General features: G+C 38.9%; 1 protein-coding gene across 2 annotated transcripts; it reads left to right on the forward strand.

Annotated features, from left to right (window-relative positions):
• The first annotated feature begins 1,828 nt into the window (after window positions 1-1,828).
• LOC141516637 (lecithin retinol acyltransferase-like) lies at window positions 1,829-25,514 on the forward strand. 2 transcript variants are annotated; one of them, XM_074227643.1, is made up of 7 exons: window positions 1,829-1,938; window positions 6,244-6,502; window positions 15,368-15,470; window positions 16,599-16,852; window positions 20,406-20,508; window positions 21,480-21,709; window positions 24,985-25,510. In XM_074227643.1, exons 2-7 carry the CDS (start codon window positions 6,278-6,280, stop codon window positions 25,045-25,047), a joined length of 978 nt encoding a protein of 325 aa, XP_074083744.1. In that variant the 5' UTR covers window positions 1,829-1,938; window positions 6,244-6,277; the 3' UTR covers window positions 25,048-25,510. The 2 variants fall into 2 exon arrangements, with proteins under 2 accessions (XP_074083744.1, XP_074083745.1); XM_074227644.1 differs by lacking the exon at window positions 1,829-1,938 and adding an exon at window positions 11,010-11,428 and having other exon boundaries at window positions 6,416-6,502; window positions 24,985-25,514.
• Window positions 25,515-25,922: the final 408 nt, after the last annotated feature.

The following is a 25,922-nucleotide window of genomic DNA, read 5'->3' on the forward strand; positions in this document are numbered from 1 at the left end:
AACTGGTTTTAACATGTTTTCTTCAACATTTTTTTTGTATCTCCTTCACTTGGCTGCTGACTTGGTTTACATGATTTTCCTGCATTGCTCTCATTTTTCTTTCCAATTTTTCCTCTACCTCCTTTACTTGATTTTCAACTTTTTTTTGAATTTTTTTCCATAACCTGAGACCAATTCCTATTTTTCTTAGAGATTTTTGAATATACAAGCTTTGACTCTGTCATCTTCCAAGTATGTTTTGATCCTCTATGGGACCAAAGTAATTATCCATGGTCAGATGTGTATGACCTGCTTCTCAAGCTTTTGAGTATTTTTGGGGATATTCCCCCAATGACCTCAATTCCTTCAATGTCTTATGAGAGATTCTGATTGCTCTTCTAGCCTGTGCTCTGGTCTATGGATGACCACAAGCACTCCCCTTTGCCCTGGAGCTCTGAGGTGGGGCTATGGCATGGGGGATCCAGACTGCAACCAGGGTCTGACTATGGATCAAGCTACAAGAGTTCCATCCCAGGGATAGTGGAGAAATCTTGACAGTTCCCCACCCCCCCCAAACCCTTACCATCTTAGGCTGAGTACTCTGAAAGTAGCTGCCAGATGGCTCCCTACTGGAAGGTTCCACAGGACAGCTTCCATTTTCTGGAACTGGCTCTGCATTGAGGTTTAAGCTGCACTGGGTTCTGTACTCACTCTGGCTGAGTTTTCCTGCTGATTTTCCACATTGTCCTCGGTGATTCCTGGGTTGGGAAGTCTGAAAACCTCTCCTGCTGCCATGAACCCTGGCACCCCTAGGGACCCAGGCACCCTGTGTGCTGTTCCTGGAAATCTTGGGCTCTCTCCCTCTCTCTGGTGAGGCATGACCCTGGCTGCACTGTGACCCCTTCCGACCCTGGTGGAACAGAGCCTTCCTTCAGATCTTCCAAGTTATTTTGGGAATTCCTGCCTCTATAACACCATCCTGACTCTGTCTGAGTTTGCCACACAGCTAGACAATGATTAAGTGTCTGAGACCAGATTTGAACCCAGGTACTCCTGACTCCAGGCCTGGTGCTTTATCCACTATGCCATCTAGCTGCCCCTTGAGTTTGTATATTTTAAAGACTGCTCTGGGATCATTTGTTCACAACAGCCCAGGCATAAGACTGATCCAAGAAAATTGAAGAGACCTGTTTTTATGTCTGTGTGTGGTGGTCAAACAGTGTAAAGAGGTTGGCAAAGGATTGAGATTTCATGAATCTTAGGGAACAGAAGCATTTCCAGGTCCTATGTGTCCTTTATCCTACAAAGGAGGTCAGAGATGGAAGGAATAGGAAATGTACCTTAACCCACTTAACTCTCTCCATTCCCCAACAGACTCCACACATTATTGAGCCCTAATGATGGGTGAGGACCTAGGCCCAGGAAACAGAATACCACTGAGCCAGGATTCTCTTCTCAAGCACAAAGGTGCCATGAGGGAATGCTTAGGGCAGTCACTCTCTGGGGCTGATCAGATGCCCTACTCTACAGAAACCAATGATCTGTACATAGTTACCCTCCACAGATGGGAACAGAGGTCCTTTGGGTTGCTCACCATAGCTGATCAGGGCACAAGTGTTAAAAGGTAAAACTCTGACTAATTAACCGTATCTCAAGGAGAGTTCCTCCATTCAGCTGTGAGAAAAATATGGATAAAGTCCTGTAGTGTTGTTGAAGCTGTCTGGGGGATCTCTATGTATGGACACATTTGATGTCAGGGAGGACAGCAGTCTCTCCCATAATGACTCCTTTGTGACATTGTCAGAAACACAGGACTGGAAAGATCAGCTGCTCCCCCTTGGCCTGATGATCCAGATGGCCTTGAGGGCCTCAAAGTAATTGGGCATGAAGTGTGTTCTATGCTGACCCAGGCCTACTTGGTGTCCTATCTGAGATACAGGATCACTGGAACGTAAGCAGGTTAGTTCTAATGGGCACTTCAGAAGTGGTAGCTGAATGAATGGAAAAAGGAAGGAATTTCAGCCCTTCTTAAAGCTGGATTATATGACTGTCATAATAACATGTAGGATGCTTCCAAGGCTTAGAACTGAAAGGAATGGGAGGTGCAGGTGGTGAGGACCCTGGCTATTTTCAACCCAACCCTGGGTAGGGTCCTCCTACTTGAGTCTGAGATCTTTCCCACCTGGGCATGACTACTTGACTTCCTGAGTTTCAGGAATGGAACAGGTGAAGGAAATCCTGATTCTGTGACCCTCAGCAGAGCTTCTACTAGCCCTAAGTGGAGGAGGCAAGGCTTCCTGGTCACCATTATGAGTTTGTTACCAGTAGCTGAATGTCTGCCATGGTTTCTGTTTAGCTTAGGAGCCTAAAACTCGCTAGACTTTATAAGGGTGGCCATAAGCGACTTCTAATGTTAATCCACCTCTGTGCCCCAAATACATTTTTGTGTTGAATGCTAATCATTTATACCACCTTCCTGGATCAGGGTATCCATTATATTCATAGTGTCCCACTCCAAATTTCTCCTTTGTTTTAAAAGTTGCACAATACTGTGTGAAACCCTCCAAGTCAAGGCTGGATATCTCTTATCTTGCTTCTCTTTGCAAGGTCTCTTCTCCCCTTCCTCTTCCTTCTACCTTCTTCACTAAGAATTTGACAATTTTCTGCAGATAGACTGTCATTATTCATGTTTCCTACTTTTGACTCCAATTTTGGTTTACCTGAGTTCTTACTCCTTCCCTCTCTTCATGGTGTTTTTACCCTGGGCACTTGGATCTCCCCTTTATTTGCTTTCTTTTCATTCCCAAGGAAGTGATTTTCCCTAGGATCAAGAACCCAAACCAGTCTTTTCAGAGCTCAGAGCTCAGACAGAATGGTAGATTACCAACTCCACACTTTACCTGCCTTCCTGTCTGTTCACATGCTGAGAGAGGCCTTTGGCTCTTGGTCTGGATTTTTTTTTCTTTTTTTTTTGAGAAACTAAGAATAGAATGAAGATGAAGAATTTTGGGAGGTTCTATAGGTGATCTATATTTCAATATCACAAATGATACTAATATTATCATAGAAACAACAAAACCCACAGGATTATTCCAATAAAGATGGAAAAGACTTTCAAAGAATACAGCACTCATTAAGTTTTGAATCCTTACCCAAAAGCATAGGCAAGGGTCCTTCTAAAGTTATCAAAATATATCTATGTCTATATGTTTAAAGTTCATTACTAGCATTATTTATTATAGAGAAAGACTGGAGGTTTCCATGTAAGTAAAAGGTCAGGCAAGAATCTGCCTCTTCCCATTATCATTTGACCTGGTACTAGAAAAGTTAACCATCACTAATCTGTGACATCTATAGAAAGATATCTAAATAGGAAGAGAATTGGTAGAAATTCTCAGAGTGTATGACTAGTATGTTTAAAACTTATAAAAATACTTTTCGGCGAAAAAAAGCTTTATTGTGCTGAAAATAGGTGTGTGTCATTTGTTGAATGTAACCAAAAGTGGTTTAGCTCTGGATGGAGCCAGTGAACTATTTAGGAACCGGCAGTGGAATCAAAAGACCCTTTGTGGGTAATGTCCACATCAACTCAGGCAATGGTATGCTTTAAAAGCAGTGTTGAACACATAACTGAAACATATGGATTTGTTTATAGAAACAAGAGATTTTTGATGACAATTCTGTATGGAATTATAGAAGTCTCTCATATGAAATATAGTTTTAATATGTCACTGAAAGATGAAAATATTCAGCACCTACTGAATACCATGCAAGACATCAGTTAGTGTCTAGAATTATACATCAAAAACCTTGTTTCTTTCATAAACTGATATACAACAAATTGTCATACTACAAACATAGTGCTAAAAATTTTTGTTTGAGAAAACTGTTGAGAATTCAACAAATATATTGTTGCCATGACTCCAAATTATGAAAACAATTCCAAATACAGAGACTTAGCAGACAAGTCAGAAGCTAAGTTCTATCCCAATACTTGTATTCAATTAGAAATGCATTTATTCCTTCCTACTTGTGCAATAGTTAAGAGCACATTAAACACAGAATAATAGCTTCATAGTCACAGATCTCATAATAGTTTCAGTTGAAATCCATAAAAAAATGAGAACAAGAGAACAGTCATTATTACCATAAGCAATATTATCAGTGCAGGCATAAGGGAAAATTCAAGAATCTATAGAATACCTAGAAAGCTAGAATGAGGGGGGGTCAGAATAACATCATAATATTACTATCCTTCATTAACAAAAAATGACAACTCTCCATATTATATATGTAGAAAACAAAATATTCATGAAAAATCAGACAGACAAACTCTCTCAGAAAAAAAGAGCCTGACCTCAGACTGAACTGTTGCCTACAACTGGTTGGATATAAGAGCAATTTTGTCTTATTTTAAAAATATTTTATTTTCTCCAACTACATGCAAACTATAGTTTTCAACAGGCATTGTTTTGCAAGGTTTTGAGTTTTGCATTTTTCTCTGTCCCTCCCCTTTCCCCTGACAGAAAGCAATCTAATATAGGCTATACATGTGCTAAGCATAGATCCATATTAATCATGTTGTGAAAGAAGAATCAAATTGAAATGGAGAAAAAACATAGGGGAAAAAAACCATAGTACCTAAGACAACTTTGAAAAATGGAAGATACTAAGTTTTGGTGTACATTTAAACTCCAGTTCCCTCTCTGGATGTGGATGGCATTTTCCATCACAAGTCTTTTAGAATCTTCTTTGATTATTGTGCTTCTAAAAATATCATGTCCAACATAGTTGATCATCACTCAATGTTGTTGTTAGGAGGATGTATAATGTTCTGATTCTGCTCACTTCACTCAGCAGTTCATGCAGCAGTCCAGGTTATTCTGAAGTCTTATTCCTCATGATTTTTTTATGCAACAATAGTGTTCCATCACATTCATATTTGTTCAACCATATTTGTCCACAATTTGTTCAACCATTCCCCAACTGACGAGCAGCCCCTTAATTTCCAATTCTTTGCCACTATGAAGACTTACTATGTTTTTGTACATGTGGATTTTTTTTTACCCTTTTTCATGATCTCTTTGGGAAATAATTTTTTTCTAGATGAAAGGGTAGGCACAGTTGTTTTGCCCTTTGGGTACAATTACAAATTGCTCCCCAGAAGGGTTGGATTGGTTTACAACTCCACCAACAATGTCCAGTTTTCCCACACCTCCTCCAACAGGGATCAATTTCCTTCTTAGTCATACTGACCAATCTGATAGGTATGAAGTGGTACCACCTCACTAAAAGTTGTTTTAATTTGAATTTATCTAATCAATGATTTTAGAGCAAGAGCAGTGGTTTTAATAGAAAAGTGGTATCTGATCTGACAGCAAATGGAGGTTGAAGGAGAAAAAGCAATGCTTCAGAGAGGTCTTGAGGTACAGGAACATCTATAGATCCTATGCCATTAGTTCCAGAAAAACCAAGGAGAGTATGTATAGAGGGAGAAAAGAGAATAAGCATTTATCAAGCCCCATTAGGTGTCAGTAAGAGCTAGGCAAATATCTCATTCAATCTTTATAACTCTATGAGAGTTTGCATTTTAAAAATCAAGGAAACTGAGGCAGACAGAGGTAAAGTGACTCTGCTAAATCCAGACCCAGCTATCTGTGCATTGTCTTGCCTCCTAGTTGCCATAGGGAAGCAAGGTCAATACTCTGACTAACCATGACAACCCTCAACCTGTTAATGTCCACACAGTCTTGAACATCTGTGCTTCCTTTTTAAATAAAAAAATGAAGTATGGAATGAGTATGTAGGTCAACATCACTGGCTTGGGCTGATGGGATGCCCTCCTAGCATTGTAACCAATGGTCTGCACCCATGCCCATGCCAGCAATGGGAGAAAGAACTACTGCATACTAGCTTCTTGGCTAGATCAGTCTTGCTACTTTAAGCCAAGTCCTCTCCTCCCCAGGCCTTTGGGTTGCTTTGCCTGGGGCTGTTTGAGGTCCACTAGGTCACCGAATTGTTGCATTTTTCTGCAAGAAGAGTTTGGATAGGTTTGTGAATAACAGATTCATATTGGGTCACTGAAACTGTGTCAGTGGCTCCCAAAGGATTTGAATTGGGGAGGGGGGAACCAGGTTCTTCCATAATTTACCTATTTGTGACACTATATGAAATGTAAGATTGACCCTAAGGACTGTTGGGTCCAAGTCAGGAAAGGTTAAGAAAGAACTCATTCTTAAATGTCTTCTTTTTTTGAATTCAAAGGTCAATATGCTGGTTCTGATGAACATCTATCAAGATGTCAGCTGTAAAGGACAAAGCTCTGGTAAAGATGGAATTGCTGTCCATGGTGACTGGCATAGACAAACTACAGTCCAATAATAAAAATGAGGACAGGTACCAGCTAGTCCCTGTTCAGCAGGCCCTGAAAACCTTGCAAGAAGCAGGCAATGATATTCTGTACAAGCTGATGGAAGACTACTTTATGAACTACTTGAGAAATGGGATCCCTGGTGGCATTCAGGTGGGTCAAGAGTACTTGTCATTAAATGTCTAACCTAGTTGTACATCTGTAACCTCATCAGATTGCTCACTATAAAAGGGAGGGGGAGGAGAAAAGGAAGAAAATGGTGTAATTCAAATCTTTCAAAAAATGAATGTTGGAAACTATCATTACATATAATTGGAAAATAAGAGTATTAGTTGGTTCCTGCATAAATGATAGTTGAAATAAAGAAATGGATTTTAGCAGACTTGTGGGAATGGCATAAAAGCCAAAAATACTTACAAGGGTTGGAACCAAACTGAATTTGTGCCTAAGAAATAAGATCTGAACCAGTTCATCAGTCAGAACTTGGGTCCAGACCTCTTTAGTAGACTTGGTTTTCCCCAAATGAGGGATGGCCACTTTAACTGGTCAAAAGTAATGCTTGGTGACACTAAAGGCTCCCATCAGTACCTACTAGGGTCAACCCATATGTGCCTATGAACAATATCTAACCTGGCTCCAGTTCAATTTTTGAGTTTTGTCCCTGTGATAATTCATTCACAGGGTGGTTTGGCAATAAAAGATTTTAAAAAACAAATCCTTAATTTATTACCATGGATAGAATGTGGTTTGGCTATATTATACCCAAAGGTATAATAAGATTTAGGCTTCAGAAAGGTCATTGCTTTCGATCAGCATCCTTTCTACTGATAATTCATATATATATATATATATATATATATGTATATATACTTATATATATGTATGATTGTGGAATTATAGGTAACAGAGTATATTGGACAACTGATCTAGATTTTTCTAGTCATGTTTCTCATTGGTTATCAGATTTCCATATGCAATCTGAGATTTTGCTGTGGTGCTCCAGGCTCTACTTCCCTAGGGAGCTAGCCACCCACCCAAATTACACAGCAACACACAAAAAGAATTAGGCTTCTAGTCTTATGAGGAAGATTGAAAGAATTACTTGAAAGAATTAATTCTGCTTTTAGTCTGAAACAGAAATATCTTGTGATTATGTGCCCCCCAATGAGCACACTACTCCTGTAAGGGGTTGGGAACAACACTAGGAAAAGTCGTGATCTTCTGAGTCTTTAGAGATACTCTTGACCCCTGGTACTGGGAAGTAATGGACACAAAGAAATGTCTGAGGTTGACTTATAGGAGTTTATGGAAAGTAGGATTAAGTCAGTAACATTGATCCTTTAACAGAATGAATGAACCATGCCAGATACAGGTTCCAGTCACATTCAGATGAAATAGGGCAGGGGAAGGCAGGAAGGTCAGTTCTTTCACAGCCCCCACAGACCTTGTCCTTTTTACTGTTGCTCCAGTGAGTGAGGTAGGTACCTCTTTAGTTCCTATTTTTTCCTGTGCATTCACAGAGAGGGCTCTCCTGTTATGGAGTAAATCCCACCTGCTTTTGTCTGCTCTCAGATGGCCAATCTTAAGTTATTTCCAGTATGTCTCTCTGGCCACTCCTCCTCAGTCTCCTTTGCTGGAACCTCATCTAGATCATGCTCTCTAACTGTAAGTGGTTACTCTCTTCTCTTTCTATCTATATTCTTCTATCTATCTATATTCTTCTCAACTCCCATGAATTTAATGTTCATCTCTATGCTGATGGTTCCCCAAACTGCCTATCCTGCCCCAATTTCTCTGTGACCTCCAACCTTGCATCTCCCACTATGTTTTGGGCAACTTGAACTGAAGGTCTATATTAAACAATATATTCCAGAAAGAACTCAGTGTCTCCCTCTGGTCCCTCCTTCCTCCTGCCTTCCTAGGAATTGTGGAGGACCCCACTTTTCTCCCAGTCCTCCAGACTCACAATTTAGGAGTCATCTTGGACTCTTCCCTCTCTCTGCCAGTGTCACTTTTTTTTTTAGATGTTGCAAAGCAATGGGGTTAAAGTGGCTTGCCCAAGGCCACATGGCTAGGTAATTATTAAGTATCTGAGGCTGGATTTGAACTCAGGAACTCCTGACTCCAAGGCCGGTGCTCTATCCACTGTGCAACCTAGCTGTCCTCTGCCAGTGTCACTTCTGCACTATCTCTCAAACACACCCCTCCCCATCTCTCTGATGGTGCCACTGCACTGGTACAGGTCCTCATCACCTTGTACCTGGCCCGCTACAGTAGCTGCTGGGGTGGGGTGAAGTCTTCCTGCCTCAAATCTTTTCCAACTCTTGTCCATCCTCCATCCAGTCACTAAAGTGACTTTACTGAGGAAAAATTCACAGGTCCAGCAATGTCCCTTTGACTCTTCCCCTTCCCCCAATTAATTCCAGTGTCTTCCTGTCTCCAGGATCCAATTCAAAATTCTGGTTGACATTCAGAGCCCTTTGTAACCCACATCCTTCTTCCTTTCCAGCTTTTTTTATACCTTCTGTCCCTTTGATCCGATGACATGGATGCTTGGCTTTCTATGAACAAGGACACTCCATCTCTTGGATTGGACATTTTCTTTGTCTGCCTCCCATTCCTGTCCTATCTTCTACAGGAAACTTTTCCAGGGCTTCTTAATTCTAGTGTCTTCTCCCTCTGAATTCATTTCCCATTTATCCAGCATATAGTTGGCAGATATATTTGTTTATTTTCCTCCATTAAATAGTGAACTTCCTGAAGGCAGGAATTCATTTTAGTCTTTTTGGGGTGCTTTATCAGTGTTTTCCTATTGCTTGACTCCTCCCTTCTCCTCTTTTCATGCTCTTTTCAAGTCCTGTCCTGTTCCCCAACTCAGGTGATATTGCCTTGCTTTGGAATGAAGTAACTCCAAATTCTATCAGTCTATGTGGGCTCAGGCCACATAGAGGAGATACTACATGCCTACATAAGCAGCATTATTCTTCCTTTCCCTGGTTTCCATTTTGATTGAGTTCTTATGACTTCTTTCATCTCCTTCATCTCCCAGTAGAATGTAAGCTCCTTGAAGGCAGGGATTGTTTGTCTTTCTTGATGTTCTCAGCCCATAGCACAAGGCCTAGCTTAGAAGGTGCTTCCTCAATGTCCTTTTAACTCTTTCTCTCCTTAGATCTACTCAGTTCTGCTGAGTCCCTTCAATGGAGTCTTGCCAGAGCTATGTTCAAAAGGGTGAAGCAGTTTTCTATACTTAGAAGCTTTCCCTATCCCAAAGATCAGAGAGGCCTGCCTAGTATTCTGGGCACTAGTTTATTTGACTTTTTACCTGGTTTTCATGAATTGAGAAACTGAGTAACTAGAAGAAGAGGGATATTTTCATCAGAAATGAGGAAATTCACAAGAAGTGTGGTTTGGGGTTGAAGAAAATGAGTTCTGTCTTGGTCATACTGATTTAGGGCATCTGTGTTCTATCCTGCAGCTTTGAGGATTCTGATAAACTGATGAAGTATAAAGTGAGCAGAAAGAGGATGGTAACTTATGCAATGGTGGTAATACTGTAAAAACAGACAGCTCTGAAAGCTGTAACAACTATGAGACTGTGACTGTTCATGATTTCATAGGGCTAGGTGTGAAATATGATTTCCACTACAAAGACATCACAGAAATAGTGTTCAGAAGGAAACAGGCAGAACATATAGTATACATGCAGACTATATATATATATATATATATACATATATATATGTATATGTATATATATATATACACACACATATATGTTTGTATCTCTATCTTTCCATATCCATATTCATCTCTCTCTCTCTCTCTCTCTCTCTCTCTCTCTCTCTCTCTCTCTCTCTCTCTCTCCCTCCCTCCCTCCGTCTATAACCATTGAAGGAATTTGTGTTTCTTGAAAATTCACATTTGTTAAATTTCTTTTTCTTTTGATGAGGGTGGAGGGTATGAAGAAGAGAAATAGATTTTGTTTTTTTTAAACAGAGGAGTCATATAGAGGTAAAATGTCACAGGTACTTTCAGATGTTATCACTGCTCTGCTGTTTCATTTTATATTACATAAGACATTCACAAAATGAAAACATTCAATAAATATTTGCAAAGTAAAAATAGAATACATTAAGAAAAGTTTTTTTAAAAGGCTATATTCAGTATATTGTAGCTATTCTAGACATGACTTGCAGAGAGGTGAGAAGAGACATTTCTAGTCCTCTGATTTTGTCCAGAAAGAGAAGTAGGAAGTGGATATCCGAGGCCCAGGTACTCCACTCTCCTGAGAGTGGTTAGTCCAAATGAAGTAACTTTAAGGGTCAAGTTAAATTCTTGATCATTTTTGGAGAATGAGGGCCCCCAAGCTCTGTATACAAGGCTTGACTCCCTTTCCACCAAATCCTTTTAGTGTCACAATAAACATACATGGCAAAGAAATCCATTTATCCAAGTAAACAGCAAAACAGACAGAATCAGAGAAACAGATTAATTGGTATCTATCGGACAATAGAGGCTAAAGGAGTTCTCCCATTGGGAGTGAGATCATCTCAACCAAGAGCACAAGTCCCAGATCTCACCCAAGGGGAAAATTCCCTTAAGTCTGAGAATGAGGCATGCGAATAGACTACCAGCTCTTCTCATGTTTGCTTCTTTCCAGAGTCTTTCTCTCCTTTAAACAATGTGAAAGGAAGTCAGTATCAAGCATTTTCTCTCTCAGACTCGGAAGCCAGAAGAATCCAGCTTCTCCCCCTCACTCTTCTCTCTCCAACTGGGTCTGCCCTTCAAGCAGATGCTTAACTAATCAATTTCAATAACAGAAAGAAAGTTCATCCAATTGGCTCTTTGAGTCAAGGATTATATTAATTTGTAATAAGCAATCTATCATGTGCGACTGTTAGCTCAGCAACATGCAGAACTTGGAGTCATTTCAAAACTTATGATAATGAAGCCCCTAGTAGCTGATGAAGTAACCAAGACAGAAAGAGTGAAGAGGAAGGTCTAAAAACAAAGGAGTTCTAACTTCCACAGTTAGGAAGTTCAGTTATGGATGATGAATCAGCAGAAGAGACTGAAAAGGTATGATCAGAGACGTAGAAGATCCAAATAAAATAAATGTCACAAAATCCAAGAAAGGAGTCTGGGAAGACAGTATTAAAAACTTAATTGAACAAAACTGCATAAACTTGGTGTGTATATAGCTCATGGGAGAAAACAAGACACCACAAATAAACATTTGAGCTGTCTTCACAGATACTTTCTCCTCTCTGGGATTTTGTGACACATTTTTTTCCTCTACCCATTAAGAAAAAAAACCAAAACTTTTTATAATAAGCATGTATTATAAAGGAAAAAGCAAATTCTGACACTGACCATGTCTAAAATATGTATACACACACACACACACACACACACACACCATAACCTGATGCATCCCCTCTCTGACAAGAAGTGGGTAGTAGAAGCTTGCTTCAGCACTGGTCCTCTGGAATCATGGTTGATCCCTGTCAATATGAAATATAAAAGAATAAGAACAGAGAGTGAGTTGTTTCTGGACCATTTTCATTTGAACTACATAAAAAAGGAGAACAATAAAATAATGTTATTATTACTACTACTAGAAATGCTACTGTGGCAATGAGAAAAGAGAAAGGAGAGGCATGAATGTGGGCCAAGGAAAATAATCCCTATAAAACCATCCCTTATAAAAGTCATAGTATCACAAAAAAATTGAAGCAATTAATAGCTTCAGTAAAGTAGCAGGATACAAAATAAATTTATAAAAATAATCATCACTTTATATACAGTACTAACAAAAATCAACACAAAATCCTAGAAAAATAAATTCTGTGCTGCCAAAGGACAATAAAACTGCATATCCTTTGATCTACCAATACCCCTACTGGATCTGTATCCTGAAGAGACCATGAAAAAAAGGTAAAAATCCCCCATGTACATTAATATTCATAGCAGCATTTTTTTTGGAGTGGCAAAGAATTGGAAATTGAGGGGATGTGCATGAATTAGGGAATGACTGAACAAATTGTAGTATATGAATGTGATGGAACATGTTCTATAAGAAATCATGAGGGACAAGACTTCAGAAAATCCTGGAAAGACTTGTGTGAATTGAGTGGAATGAAATGAGCAGAACCAGAAGAACACTATACACACTAACAATAACATGGGATGATGATCACCTATGATGGACTTATTCATTTTGGCAGTACAATAACCAAAGGCAATTTTAAAAGACATGATGGAAAATATCATCCATATCCAGAGGAGGAACTGTGGAGTTTAAATGAAAACCAGAAGTTATCTTCAATGTTTTAGAAGTTGTCTTATGTATTTTGTCATTTTTTTTCTGTTTTTTCTTGTGTTTGGATTTGATTCTTCTCTCACAATTTGCTCAGGAGGGGTCTACTGTTTAGTATGATTAAAAATGAGGAAGGGGGGAGGTAAAGGGAGGGAGAGAGAAAAATATAGAACTGGAAATCTTGCAAAAAACAATTGGTGTAAAATGACTGTTGCATAGTTGAAAAACAAAATATTAAAATACTTTTAAAAAGAAAAATAAATTGTTTAATCTTGTTACTGTTTAATTCTTAAGATATTAGGTGATAACTGTGTGCTGGTAAGTGTTTAGTAAGCAACTCTCTGAAAATGCATGACATGTTTCCTTGGATGTTTCATTTGCATCTTTGACATTTTCCCCATCACTTTCTCACATCTAGGCACCCAACAAAACAACAAATCTAGCCCAGTGTGCAACCTTTGTCTATTTCTGAAAAGTCAGTGTTCACATTGAAAATGGAACCACTGGTTCTTTGGGAGCTGGGAGGAGCTGGCTCCAGCACACTTCTTTGGTAGTAACCTACCAGGACACCACAGGGACTTAAATAAAACTATAAAACATTCTTTTTTTTAAAGGTTTTTGCAAGGCACATGGGGTTAAATGGCTTGCCCAAGGCCACACAGATAGGTAATTATTAAGTGTCTGAGACCGGATTTGAACCCAGGTACTCCTGACTCCAGGGCCGGTGCTTTATCCACTGCACCACCTAGCTGCCCCATAAAACATTCTTTATATAAATGAATTCTTAAATGATTGTAGAGATTTTCATTGTTCATGGGGCCATATTTTCTATAACATAAATTAATAACTTCCCCCCATCATTTATGTTTCTCAATGTACTCCTCCCCCGCCAGACCTAAGCTCCAGAGAGTTAGCCCTTCTATAATAAAAATTGAACAACTCTTGAAAATTGAACAAGTGGGTCTCTCCAACCCCACAGGGGCAAGATCCCTGCATTTCCACATATATGGAAGGGTAGAGGGCAGCTTTCTATTTTTTCCTGGGGATCATCTTGGTTGTTACAATCTCACAACATTCAGCTTTGACTGTTTTCTCAGTTTTTCCCCCACTTATATTGTGATACTGTGCAGGCTGAGTAAAACATTTTTTAAGTGTTAACATTTGAATTAATTTAGAGAGTTTGGTCGCTTTATAGTAGGAAACAGACACTTAACTGCTTTGACTTTGTCCTGCAGGCACAGGTACATAGCAGTCACTTACGCAAAGGATTGAATTAACTCAGTGTCTGATAAAATCTAGAACCCAAACTGAAGTGGGAGGTAGGAGGGATCTTTAGTGCACAAGGAAGAATCTGAAAATCATTTTGGAAGAAATGAATTTGTTTTTGTTCATCCTTAATTCTTGAAGAGGGACTAATGGCTTCACAATGGTAAAGTCTTGATTTGTCTCTGAATTGAACTTAAGTGAAGCAGAGCTGCACAAAATTAATAACACTGTACTACATATATCTGGACTGTTACTCCAGTGAAATATAAAAGTTCATACTTAAAAAAGAGGATAAAAGGAAGTTTCTTAGATCTTTGGACAGAAAATTTATAACTAAAAGGAATAGAGATCATTAAAAAGACAGCTTTAATGATTTAATAATTTTTTAATGGTAAGAAGAAAATCAACAGAACTAGAATAGGAAAAGAAATTGGGCGAAATCACTGGACTTCTTAGTCAAATTTTCTTATTAATTTTAAATCTTGGAGGCTTCACTGGATGCTTTTGCATTAGGACACCATTGCACTATTATCTTGATAGTGCTATGCTAAGGAAAGTAAATATTAAAATGGGTTACTGAAATTCAGTTACTATTATGGTTTTATTTTGTTTTTAGTTTTTACAAGGCAGTGGAGTTAAGTGACTTGCCTAAGGTCGCACAGCTAGGTCATTACTTATGTGTCTGAGACCAGATTTTGAACTCAGGTCCTCCTGACTCCAGGCCTGGTACTCTATTCACTGTGCCACCTAGCTGATCAGTTACTGTTATTATTAATAAAATAAGCATCCCACTGGTTTCTGCAAAACAGCAATAAATAAAAACAAAGAAAATTTAAAATTTATTAGAATAACTGGGAAGAATGGTGTTGCTTTTGAGAGAAATCATGAGGACATAAATAAGTGACTAACTTATGTGTGTCATTTTTTAAATGTCTGATGGAAGTCTTAAACTGAAGCTCTTAGAATTAAAAAATCTCAGATCAGAAGGGACTTCAGAGGTAATCAAGTTCAATTTACAACTGAGCAGGAACCATGTCTACAAATACTATTAACAGTAAATGGTTCTCCATTATTGGCTTGAAGATTTCTATTGGTGACAACTCCACAAGACAGCCCTTTCTACTTTGAGTAGAGTCTCATTGTTAGGAAGTTTTTCTTTCCATCAATATTCAATCTACCCCTGTAACTTCTATCTCTTGCTCCCAGTTCTGGTCTCTGGGGCTGAGAAGAACAAAATTCCTCCTCCTCACAGAAGCCCTTCTCATATTGCTCCTAGGAGTTCTCTGCCCTAGTCAAAACATCTCAAGTTCTTTCATTCAGTTCTTTATGGTCTCACCTCCAGTCCCCTCATCACCTTGGCTACTTTCCTTTGCATGGTGACTAGTTCTCCCACCAATAAACTTCTAACCTTGGTTCCATTTTTGGTTTTACAGCTAGAGCCCAAGCCTGGAGACCTGCTTGAGATTTTCCGAACCAACTACTCTTATTGGGCTATTTATGTGGGTCATGGTTGTGTTGTCCACCTGGAACCTCCACGTATGTTTTTCTCCTTTACTTCTTAGACATGGCTTGTTTGTGTTACAGGCAAGGGGCTGGGTGTCAAAGTGGAGTGGTGCATGATACCTATTAGAAAAGACCAATGTCAGCAAGGTTTTCTGATTAAAATTCCTTAAATGAGCAGGATATGGACAGCTAGGTGGTGCAGTGGATAGAGCACTGACCCTGGAGTCAGGAGAACCTGAGTTCAAATCGGGTCTTAGACACTTGATACTTACTAGCTGTGTGATCTAGGGCAAATTAATTCCAATGCCCATCAAAAAATAAATAAATCAATGAGTCAAAATGACTAGAGACATGACAGGCCACTTTCAACAGTATGGGAAAAAATACAGCTTATCAATTGTTCTAATCAATATCCACTGTCTATTGGTCTTTGCATTAGAGAGAGAGAATTGCATGGAGGTTGGGGCTTGGGGAAAGGTAGTTAGACTATTGCAGCCCAACACCATTTCTAGGCCCTAGTGTCATTAGTTCTGGGTGGGCCAGGAACGGTCCCTTTATTAAAGGCCATATTCCCTTAATCCAACCAACCATCAGAATTTCTGAGCACACCTCTCCCTCTTTGCACTGATAGAGCACGAGGCCCATTGTAGGAGGGGAATGGAAATGGGGAAGCATCCTTTACCAAGGCAGAAAGGCTGTGGAGGGTGCTTAAAATTTTATCCCTGACATGGCTGACCAGATGCCTTTAACAATTTGGAGAAAGAACTGGAACCATTGTGTGTCAATCTATGGGATATAGTAGAAGCCATCTTATGGCTTGATCAGCTTTCCCTTTAAAGAGTTGGTCGATTGTGTCATTTGTTATGTCACTGTTTGTATGCTCTTTGGAAAAAATCAGTTAAGGTACTCTCAAGATCTCCTGAGTTGTCTGAAGCAAGAATTTGAGTAATTTCATAGTTGACTTGGTTACTGAAGTTGTTGGGGAACATTTCCATGTTTTGGGGTTTGAAGTTCCTTAGGATAGCCAAGCTGTCCCTCACTGCTCTCTTTGTGACTCTGTCAGGAACATGGGACTGAATGAAGGGATCGCTGGGCTTCTCCCATAAACGGACTGCTTATGGATTCACTGCAGTTGTCCTTTTTTTCCCTTAAATCTAAAAGACCAACACCTTGGTGTAGGCACCAAGAAGTCAGCCTGGAAGAAGTCAGCCCTGGTGAAGATGGAACGGCTCTCTGTGGTAGCTGGAAATGACAAATACCAGGTCAATAATAAACATGATGACATATACCAGCCACTACCACCCTATACGATTGTCCAAAGGGCTTTCAAAGAGGTGGGCAATGAAGTGTTTTACAAACTGATCCAAGAGTACTTCCTGACCTACCTGAGATATGGGATACCTGGCAGCAATCAGGTGGGTGGTCATAAAAAATAAGCACATAAGAAATGGTGCTTAAATGAATGAATGAATGAATGAATGATGATAAGAGCTGAAATTTAGATGTTACTTAAGATTTCGACAAGCACTGTATTATCTCATTTGATCCTTGCAGTAATCCTTTACTTAGGTACGATTGTTGTTCCAGTTTAACAGAGAGTGACTAGCCCAGGGGTTACACACATCGAGAAAGATGGTTTTCCTGACTCCAGCTCTGGTGCTCTATCCACCTCACCACCCAGCTACTAGAAAGAATGAATGAATTTCAGGAAATGACACTGGAAGATTGGGTGTCTGGCATGACCTAGGGGATATTTCTGTTGTTTGAATGGAGCAGTTGCATAATAGATTAGCTTTGGTCCATTTTCTCAGTCTGACCCAGGTTCTTGCTTTAAATATTTTTCTATCTGGAAACTCTTCTTGCCTTCTTGAGTTGAACAAACGAGGCATGAAAACTCCAATAAATCTTCCGAATGAAACAATGTAGTGTAATTTTGAGTGACCTCCAATGGTTGAGCTTTCACCAAACTCCTAAGGGGAGATCATCCTATAATCACTATGTATGGCTGGTTAAAGAAGCAACATGAATAACATCTGGTCTGACTGATTCAATCTATGAGTTTGGTGCTTCTTATAATTCATATACAGACTCTCCAAATGTCAATCACCATGGATTTGATGCTGATTGGTTAGGGCATCTTCATGTGTCCTAAGATATAATATGATTTTGAAACTCTGAAAAGTCATTGCTTCATTAGCATATTTATTCTATTCACAAAATTATATATATATATATATATATGTATATATATATATATATATGTCTCAAAAATTTCCTTCCTTTCAAGAGCTACACAGAAACCACAGGCAAAGTCTCCTAGCTCCAAGTTGAACACCTTAGATCTGGATTTTCCTCATCATGTTTCTCCTATATTGTCCTCTTATATTAGTCATTCACTTGCCATACCCACAAAGCTTCGATCATATCCCCTATTTCCAGATTCCATTTTGGTTAACTGAATTCTTATGTTTCACTCTATTCTCTTCCCCCTCTTAGTTTGCTGGGGTTGCCCCCGTTCTAGTATCTGTTTTCTGTGTTTGTTGGCTCAGGAATCCAAGAGCCAAATGCAAACTGAGCTGAAGGCTTCGAGTGGAAATTGGTAGGCGGCAGGATGCTGGTAAAGATTTATCAACCAGGTCTCTGAAAACACACTACACATTTTTTAAGTTTAATCTGCAGTTACTATCTCCTGCATAACTAAATCTCAGACAATCAGCCATACAACAAATCAAGCTCTGATGGGTAGGCTTTGCTGATTTCTGAGGAGTAAATTATCCCACTAACAACTGAACAATGGGTAAGCTGGAGCTTCTTACCACACATTGAGTTTCCACAATGACTAGCCATCCTTTACATTCACAGGTTAGAGAGGCCTTCCTAGGATTCTGGGTAGTATCTATTGGCTTATTAGCAGGTGCTTATGAGAAATTAACATCAAAATGAATAAAAGTTTCTTGGAAATTTTATAAGAACAGTGATCCATATAATACTTCCACATATCAGCTCTTCCTCTGAAGGTGGAGAGCATTTTTCCTTGGTAAGTCCTTCAGAGGTGATATGAATGATTATATTACTCAGAGAAGCTTTTCTTTCTTTTTTTAGTCATTCACAATTAACTCTTTGAATAATATTGCTGTTATTGCCTACAACATTCTCTTGGCTTTACTTGTTTTACCCTACATTATTTAATGAAAGTCTTTCCAAGTTCTTCTAAAACTTGTTTGTCATTTCTTACAGCATAAAAGTATTCTGTCACAATCACATACCACAACTTATTCAGCTGTTCCCCCACTGATGGACATCCCCTTCATTCCAATTCTTTGCCACCACAAAGAGCCTACTATAAATGTTTCAGAATATTTTTTTCGATTTTTCCCTGAATACCCGGGAAATAGACCTAACATGATAATGCTAGGTCAAAGGGTTAACCCCATTTCTGTTAAAAACCCTAATAAGCAACACAGGAATGGAAAGGTCCTCTTAAAAATAGAATAAAACTCTGTATTTCAAACCAAGAGCTAGCATTATTTGCAGTGGAGAAAGTCTTTCTTTGTAAGGAGTAAAGCAATGATACTCCTTCTCCATACTAGTATTTGACATAGTAACAGAAATAACAGTAATGATAATAATCAAATGTCATTATAGAAAAATAATGGAGAAACAATGATATGAGTATTAGCTAAGAAGAAACTAATTTAACTAAATTATCATTATTTGCAAATAATATGTTTTAGTTAGGAAAACAGAGAATCAGTTAAGAAACTGAGAAAATTACTTCATTACAGTAGCAGGGAAAAAAAAAACTCCACAAAAATTATCTTTCTAAAGTATTAACAAAAACTATGAAGAAATGAGAGAAAGAGAAATACTATTCTATCCAATTTCTCTACTGCCTAAAATATCGGAGAGTTACTTATCAAGTCATGCTCTGGACTTAAATATTTAAGTACTTAAGGCAGGGTCACCCCCAGTTCAATGAATTGATAAAGAGACTGAGTTTTAAATGTGTAAAGATGGTTTATAATACACATGGTGATCTGTGGTTTTTTTTTTTAAACTGGATAAGAAAGAAAGCAGTATAATCAACCATATCCATTAAGACCATGTACAGCAGTCAGTCTATGAGTGAATTTAGATCAGAGGGGTCCAGCATTATAATGCAAAATTTCATTTCACCTAAGGGTTAGATAGCTTCAAGGCAATGACTCCCTGAACTAGAAAAGAAAGCTGGTAATGGACTCTAGAAAGGCCCTGCAGTAACCAGAGCTGATACTTTTCTCATTTGCATATGAAGGGGTTGGAGCATATAAGCTCAGTTCTAAATCTTTATGCTTATGGTTCTGTCAGTCATCATGCTTCTCTTCATCACTGTATTGCAAGTTTACCATTCTCTAGGAATTCTCTAGCTACTCTAATGAAGCAATTTTCTCAGTTTCTTAACTGATTCTCTGTTTTCCTAACAAAAATATACTGTTGGCAAATAAGGATAATTTTGTTTCTGCTTTGCTAATATGGGAGAGCTCCCCCAGGCTCTGGGGGAAAACGTTGTTATCCACCAATTGTTTTTATTATATCTACTTTAGTAAATAATCTCTCGAAAATCTAGTTCATTTTAGCTAAGAGAATCAAGTCCTCCCAGAGATCTCACTATGTTTTCATGACAGACTTCTGTTTTGGAGAAGTTTTCATTGTTAGCAAGTCTCTCTTTACATCCAGTTTCAATCTGCCTTTGTCTTCTACCCTGTTCTATGTTTCTCCTGGCAGTCCTTTCAGATACAAGAAGTAAGTGATTATATCTCAACAAGACATCTCTTTCCTAGAGCTATTTGTTGAATTCTTTACATTCTCAAATCCAGTCCTCTCATCATCTTGGCCTCTTTCCTATGGATATGCACTAATTTTTCAAGTCTATTCTTCTTTTTTTCCAAAAGTTGTTTGTCTAACTTGGCCCTGTTTTTGGTTTTATAGCAAGAGCCTAAGCCTGGAGACCTGATTGAAATATTCCGAAGAGGCTACTCTCATTGGGCTGTTTATGTGGGTTATGGTTGTGTTGTCCATCTGGCACCTCCACGTAAGAAGTTTCTCTCCTTTACTTTTTAGATGTGACTTGGCTATGTGGAGGCAAGGGGTTGGGTATCAGGGTGGGGTGATGCATGTTATCTACTGGCAATGGTCAATCCTGGTTATGTTGGCTTATAATAGACCCTTAACTGAATGAGTCTGAGTGATTAGGGATTAATCCAAGGGCACAGACTTTAGAGGGCACTGGACATACTTGCAGGCCTTGAATAGAGCATAAACTACACAACATAGCATTCTTCTTCCATCTCCTCTTCTCTCTCTCCTCTCCTCCTCCTCCCCTCTACATCAACACATGTCATGTCCCATGGTCTCTGCTATGGGGAGAGACACGATGTTGAACCCAGTGGTTACTGCAGTACTGCTGACCTAATGTGATCACATGATATTTTCTGTTGACAAGATATGTTTATTTAAGTACATATTCTCATTCCTCACTGCCACCTTCTCCTTGATGCTATTTCCTTGTAAAATAAGACCCACACTACTTTTTTTGGTAAAAGGATAACATTTGCTAAGCTTATTCCTTACCTGGTTTGTGCTACTCCAAGCACATATATCGTCAGTTCTCACATTGATTTATGCATAAGAATTTCAATAGATTAATAGATAAGAGAATCAAAGTTGGGTTATTGAAACTGATTCATAACATCCAGTCATTTTTGAGTTTGTTTAAAACTCATGGAGTTGCCAGGAAAGATAGTCAAATTCTCCCACAAATGATATCTTTGTGTCAATGTTAGAAACTGGAGACTGGAGGGACCACTGGGCCTGACCTAAGGTAGGACCTATTTCACTAATTTCCCACTGGAATTCTTGATTTTAAGATGGAATCTGCTATAGGCATCTTCTTTTTGGAATGAAAGGCAAATATGTTACTAGTCTGCAAATAAGGGGGTTGGAGTATATAACCTCTAAAGTCTTAATATGAGTTCTAAATCTTTGATCCTATTTTTCTCTCAGTCATTGCCGAAATTGCACCACTTAAGAGAGAAGTACTCTATGTGATGGTTGGAAGCAACAGGTTCCAAGTCAACAACAAATATGATGATAGTGACCCACCGCTGCCACCCAACCAGATCGTGCATCGAGCTTTGAAATTAGTGGGGAAACTGGTTCCCTATAACCTCCTCAACAATAACTGTGAACACTTTGCAACCCGACTGAGATCTGGAGTTCCCCGGTGTGATCAGGTGTGTTCTAAAGTAGCAGGCCCCTCATAAAAGCGGATGTTTGAATGAGTGAATTATGAATGACTGCAAAGAACAAATTCAATTCAACCTTTATTAAGTGCATACTTCATGCAAGGCCTTGTATTAGGCAATGGTGGAGACAGACACAAAAATGAAACCCTCAAGATCTAAAGGACCTTAACATTCCACCTGGGTAAGTATGCTCAAAATAATAAAACTGTAAATACTTGTGGCAAGTTGGCCTGACTGTCCTATTGCCTCCTTCCCTAGAGTTTTTCTTCCTCTTGTAGCAATAATGCTAGAAATAAGCTAATTGCTGACATTCATTTATTTTCCCCTTTTCCTCTTCTCTAAGTCAATGCTCAACATCTTGCAACTGGACTTCATACCTCATTCTTTACAAGAAACAATTCTCTCCAAAATCCCCAGTGATCTCCTATTTGCAAATAGTTTTAATACTCATCTTTCTCTACTTCACTGCCATTAGCCAGTTGACCAGCCTCTCCCTGAGTATCTGTCTTCTCTGATATTATGATACTGCTTTTTCCTGGATCTCCTCTGCCTGTCTGCTCTTCCTTATTCTCTTTATCATTACTGATATCTCACTCATATCTCCTTATCATTAGCCAAATCTGATCCACTATCTGTGGAAGTATCCTAAAGTACTTTGTTCACCATTCTCTTCTCTCCTCTTGTCTGTCTCTTTCTCTTCCCCTCCTTATCAGCTCCTGAGTTTAATTATTATCATTACTTCATAGATGACTCCCAGAAATAAATATTCAGTCTTGGTTCTACATCACCAGCTTTCCAATGGGCATTTTACATTGGATTTCCTGTGGGCATCCTAAAATCAACATGTTCTAAACAGAAGTCATAATTTCTTTTCCAATACTTCTGTATATTTGTGGAGGACACCACCATTCTTGTAGTCACCCGGGTTTGTAACCCTGGACATATCCTATATTTCTCATCCCCCTATCCCTTACTGCCACTCCTGCCCCCGGCATCTAGTTGCCAAATCTTGTTGATTCTTCCTCCATAACATGTCTTGCAACCTCTTACACAGTCACACTCTAGTTCAGGGCTTCATTGCCTCTAACGTCTTAGACTATGTAATAGCCTACCAGTTGGTCTCCCTGCCTTCAAGCTTTTTTCCCTTCTTAAATGTATCTTCCATACAACTACCAGAGGGATATTCCTGAAGTAGAGGTCTAACCATGTTACTCCCCTGCTCAAAAAGTTCCAGTGGCTCCCTATTGTATCCAGAATCAAATTCAAATTCCAGAGTTTTTAGTTTAAAGTCTTTCTCAATAATGCTCCAAACTACCTTTTCAGTGTCATAGTATGTTACTGCCCTTCTTATAATCTATGACCGTACAAGCTGGTCTCCATGACTTTACATGGGCTGTCAAACTTACCTGGAATGGATTCCCTCCTTATCTTTATCACCAACATTCCCTAGTTTTTTCTTCAAAGGTCAGCTTCAGTGCTGATTCTCTTCCTTCATGCACAGTACTTTGTCCTGAGAGTGCTGTGAATATACTTGTATAGACCTCAATACCTGTACATACTGTTTTATGAGATAGAATATAAGCTGCCTGGTGTCAGGGATTATTTAGTTTTTTTAGTCTTTGTAACTCTCACTGCCTAAAATGCTTGTGGACTGATTGGTTGATGGAAAAAAAAAACATGAACAACTAGGGGATAAAGAAAGATGTCTGGAAGGAGCGGTTTCTGAAGATCTTGTCTCAAAGTAAGCTAGTGATTCCAAAAGCTGGTGATGAGGAAGGAAAGAGTATTTTTGAGACAGTGCAGGGTCATCTGTATCAGGGCACAGACATAGGTGATGGAATCATACTAAACCAGAAGAGAGGGTCAGTCAGTTTAATTGGATAGTGGAGGAAAGAGAGTAATATGATTGACAAGGTAGATGAGTGGTCAGATTTGGAGGCTATTTAATTGTCTGGATGAGGATTTTGTATTTTATTCTAGAGATTACAGGAAGTCACTGTAGATTTTAAGTGATTTCACCAAATCGAGGTAGGTGATGTCACTTCTGTGTATTGGGAAAATAAATTTGGCAGTTGTGCGGAGAGAAAGAGGATAAAAGCCTTGATGCCTGGAGTTCAATTTAGGGGTCTATTGTAATAGTCCAAAGTGAGAGATGAAGGTTGCATGAGTTTAGAGAGCTTCAGAAAAAAATTAACAAGATGATTCCTTATGAGACCTGAGGGAAAAGGGAAGAAAGCAGGAAGATGCCAAGACTATGGACTTAGATGACTGGAAGGATGTGGTACTCCAAAAGAAACTGGAATATTAGAAAGAATGGGTGTAAACAAATGAATAAATGTATTTTTAGGAAATCACAGAGCTATTTTTAAGGCCCTCCAGCATATTTCCAAGTGGTTAGACCAGATAAGGGGGGGGATGAGAAGACAATAGATATTTTTGTTCATTGCCTGGCCTTGGCCTTGGCCCTTATTCCCTTAATTCATTTTTCCCATCTGGGGCATTGGTCTTTCATTGGAAAAGGGGTTGTTCTGAATAAATCTCTCAGAAAGAGTGTACTCTCACTGAATGGCTTCAACAAAGACCTGAAGACCACTTGTCTCAGATGTCTTGTTGAGGGGGGGTGGAGATAGAAACTGTTTTAGATATTTCCTGAGGGATTTTCCTCAATTCTGAAATTCTGTTTAAATCAACACACCCAGGGGTCACAGATAAAGGATAGCCACAAATAATTTCACCAAAGAATCAATTTGTTTATTGCCTGAATAGAATGCTGGTTGGTTAGAACACTCAGAAGTCTCTGAATTCTGATCTCAATTTTAGGACCTTGGAAAGTCCTTGCTTTCACTCACAGCACATCACACTAGTGTTAGCAGCATTTTCTTTTCCAACTTCCTCTTGTTATTAGAAAGCCAGGTGAAGTCCTTGGACTACAAACTGACCCTTTCAGATATAGATTTTCCAAGCAAGATCCCTCCTTTCCTTCCTCTTTTTTGCTCTTACTTTCCAGGTCTTGAGTTTTCAGTTTTCAATGCCTGCAGGTTTTAATTCTGTTTCCTATCTTTAATCCTCATTTTTCTGAAATATTCCATTCCCCCCCCCCACCCCTTGTATAATGTGGTTGCTCCACATTCCTAGGTTAGCTCCTATTTTTGTTAACTCCTTTCTTTGCTTAAGACAGTTGAGAGACAAATACTGAGCTGAATGCTCAGGAGAATGAGGGGAGAAGGCTTCTACACTGACTGTCCTTCCCTCTCTGTTCACAGATCAGAAATGCTCTTCAGAAATTACCGGGTTTGGCTGTCAACCTCATGGAACTCATGCAATGAGAAACTAACTTCAAGAAAGAGGAAAACCAAATAATGAAAATAAAATTCATGAACAAAATTAATAGACACCAGAGATAAAGAAAAAAAGAACCTGGTATACCCAATTATGTTCTAGCCAAGTCAAGCATTTTAACAAATTTTGGATGATTACTTACAAAAATCTAAAATGCCCACATTAACCAAGAACTAGAGATCTTAAACAGCCCCATATTATACAATGAAACTGAAGCAACCAGAAAGGAATTACCAAAGGAAAAAAGTGCCCAAACAAGCCCTGGTCCTGACTTATTTACAAGTGAAATATCAAATGTTTAAAGAGAACTTAATACCTATACTACCAAAATTATTCTCAATAGTTGAGAAAGTACCCTAACTCCTCTGAGAGATAAATATGGTTCTAATACCGAAACCAAAGAAGAGAAAGCAGAGAATGAGGGTCCAATATTACTATGGAATACTGAATGGAAATTGATAAATAAAATAGTATAATGGGGGGTGCTGACTTGGGGGAACTACCCTAATTAATCTGTTAGGTGCCATAGTGAATAGAGTTCTGGACCTGGAGTCAGGAAGCTCTAAATTCAAATCTAACCTCAGAAACATACTTGCTGTGTGACTCTAGGCAAGACATTTCCTCTCTGTTTCCTTCTCTGTAAAATGGATGGTTTGTCCAAGGTGTTGTAAGGATCCAATGAGGTCATATTGGTAAAACTTTTACAAACCTTACAATCAGAGAAGCATCAACTGTTTTTATTATTATTCTTAGATAAGTCCCCCTCACTCAACCTAATGAGATGACAGGGTGTGGGTCTTTGTTAGGAAGGCAGCTTCCTACATTCAGTCCCCCAGGAAGAGCTCTATCAGGGCTGTCAGAC

The sequence above is a fragment of the Macrotis lagotis genome, chromosome 3, assembly GCF_037893015.1.
Source record: "Macrotis lagotis isolate mMagLag1 chromosome 3, bilby.v1.9.chrom.fasta, whole genome shotgun sequence".
NCBI lineage: Eukaryota > Metazoa > Chordata > Mammalia > Peramelemorphia > Peramelidae > Macrotis > Macrotis lagotis.

Bases quoted from the DNA above. Each gene is read 5' to 3' on its own strand.
- LOC141516637 (XM_074227643.1), top strand. From the start codon at position 6,278: ATGTCAGCTGTAAAGGACAAAGCTCTGGTAAAGATGGAATTGCTGTCC. The intron at 16,853-20,405 runs GTGGGTGGTCAT...TTGGTTTTATAG, and splicing joins GGATACCTGGCAGCAATCAG to CAAGAGCCTAAGCCTGGAGA. The intron at 21,710-24,984 runs GTGTGTTCTAAA...CTCTGTTCACAG, and splicing joins GAGTTCCCCGGTGTGATCAG to ATCAGAAATGCTCTTCAGAA.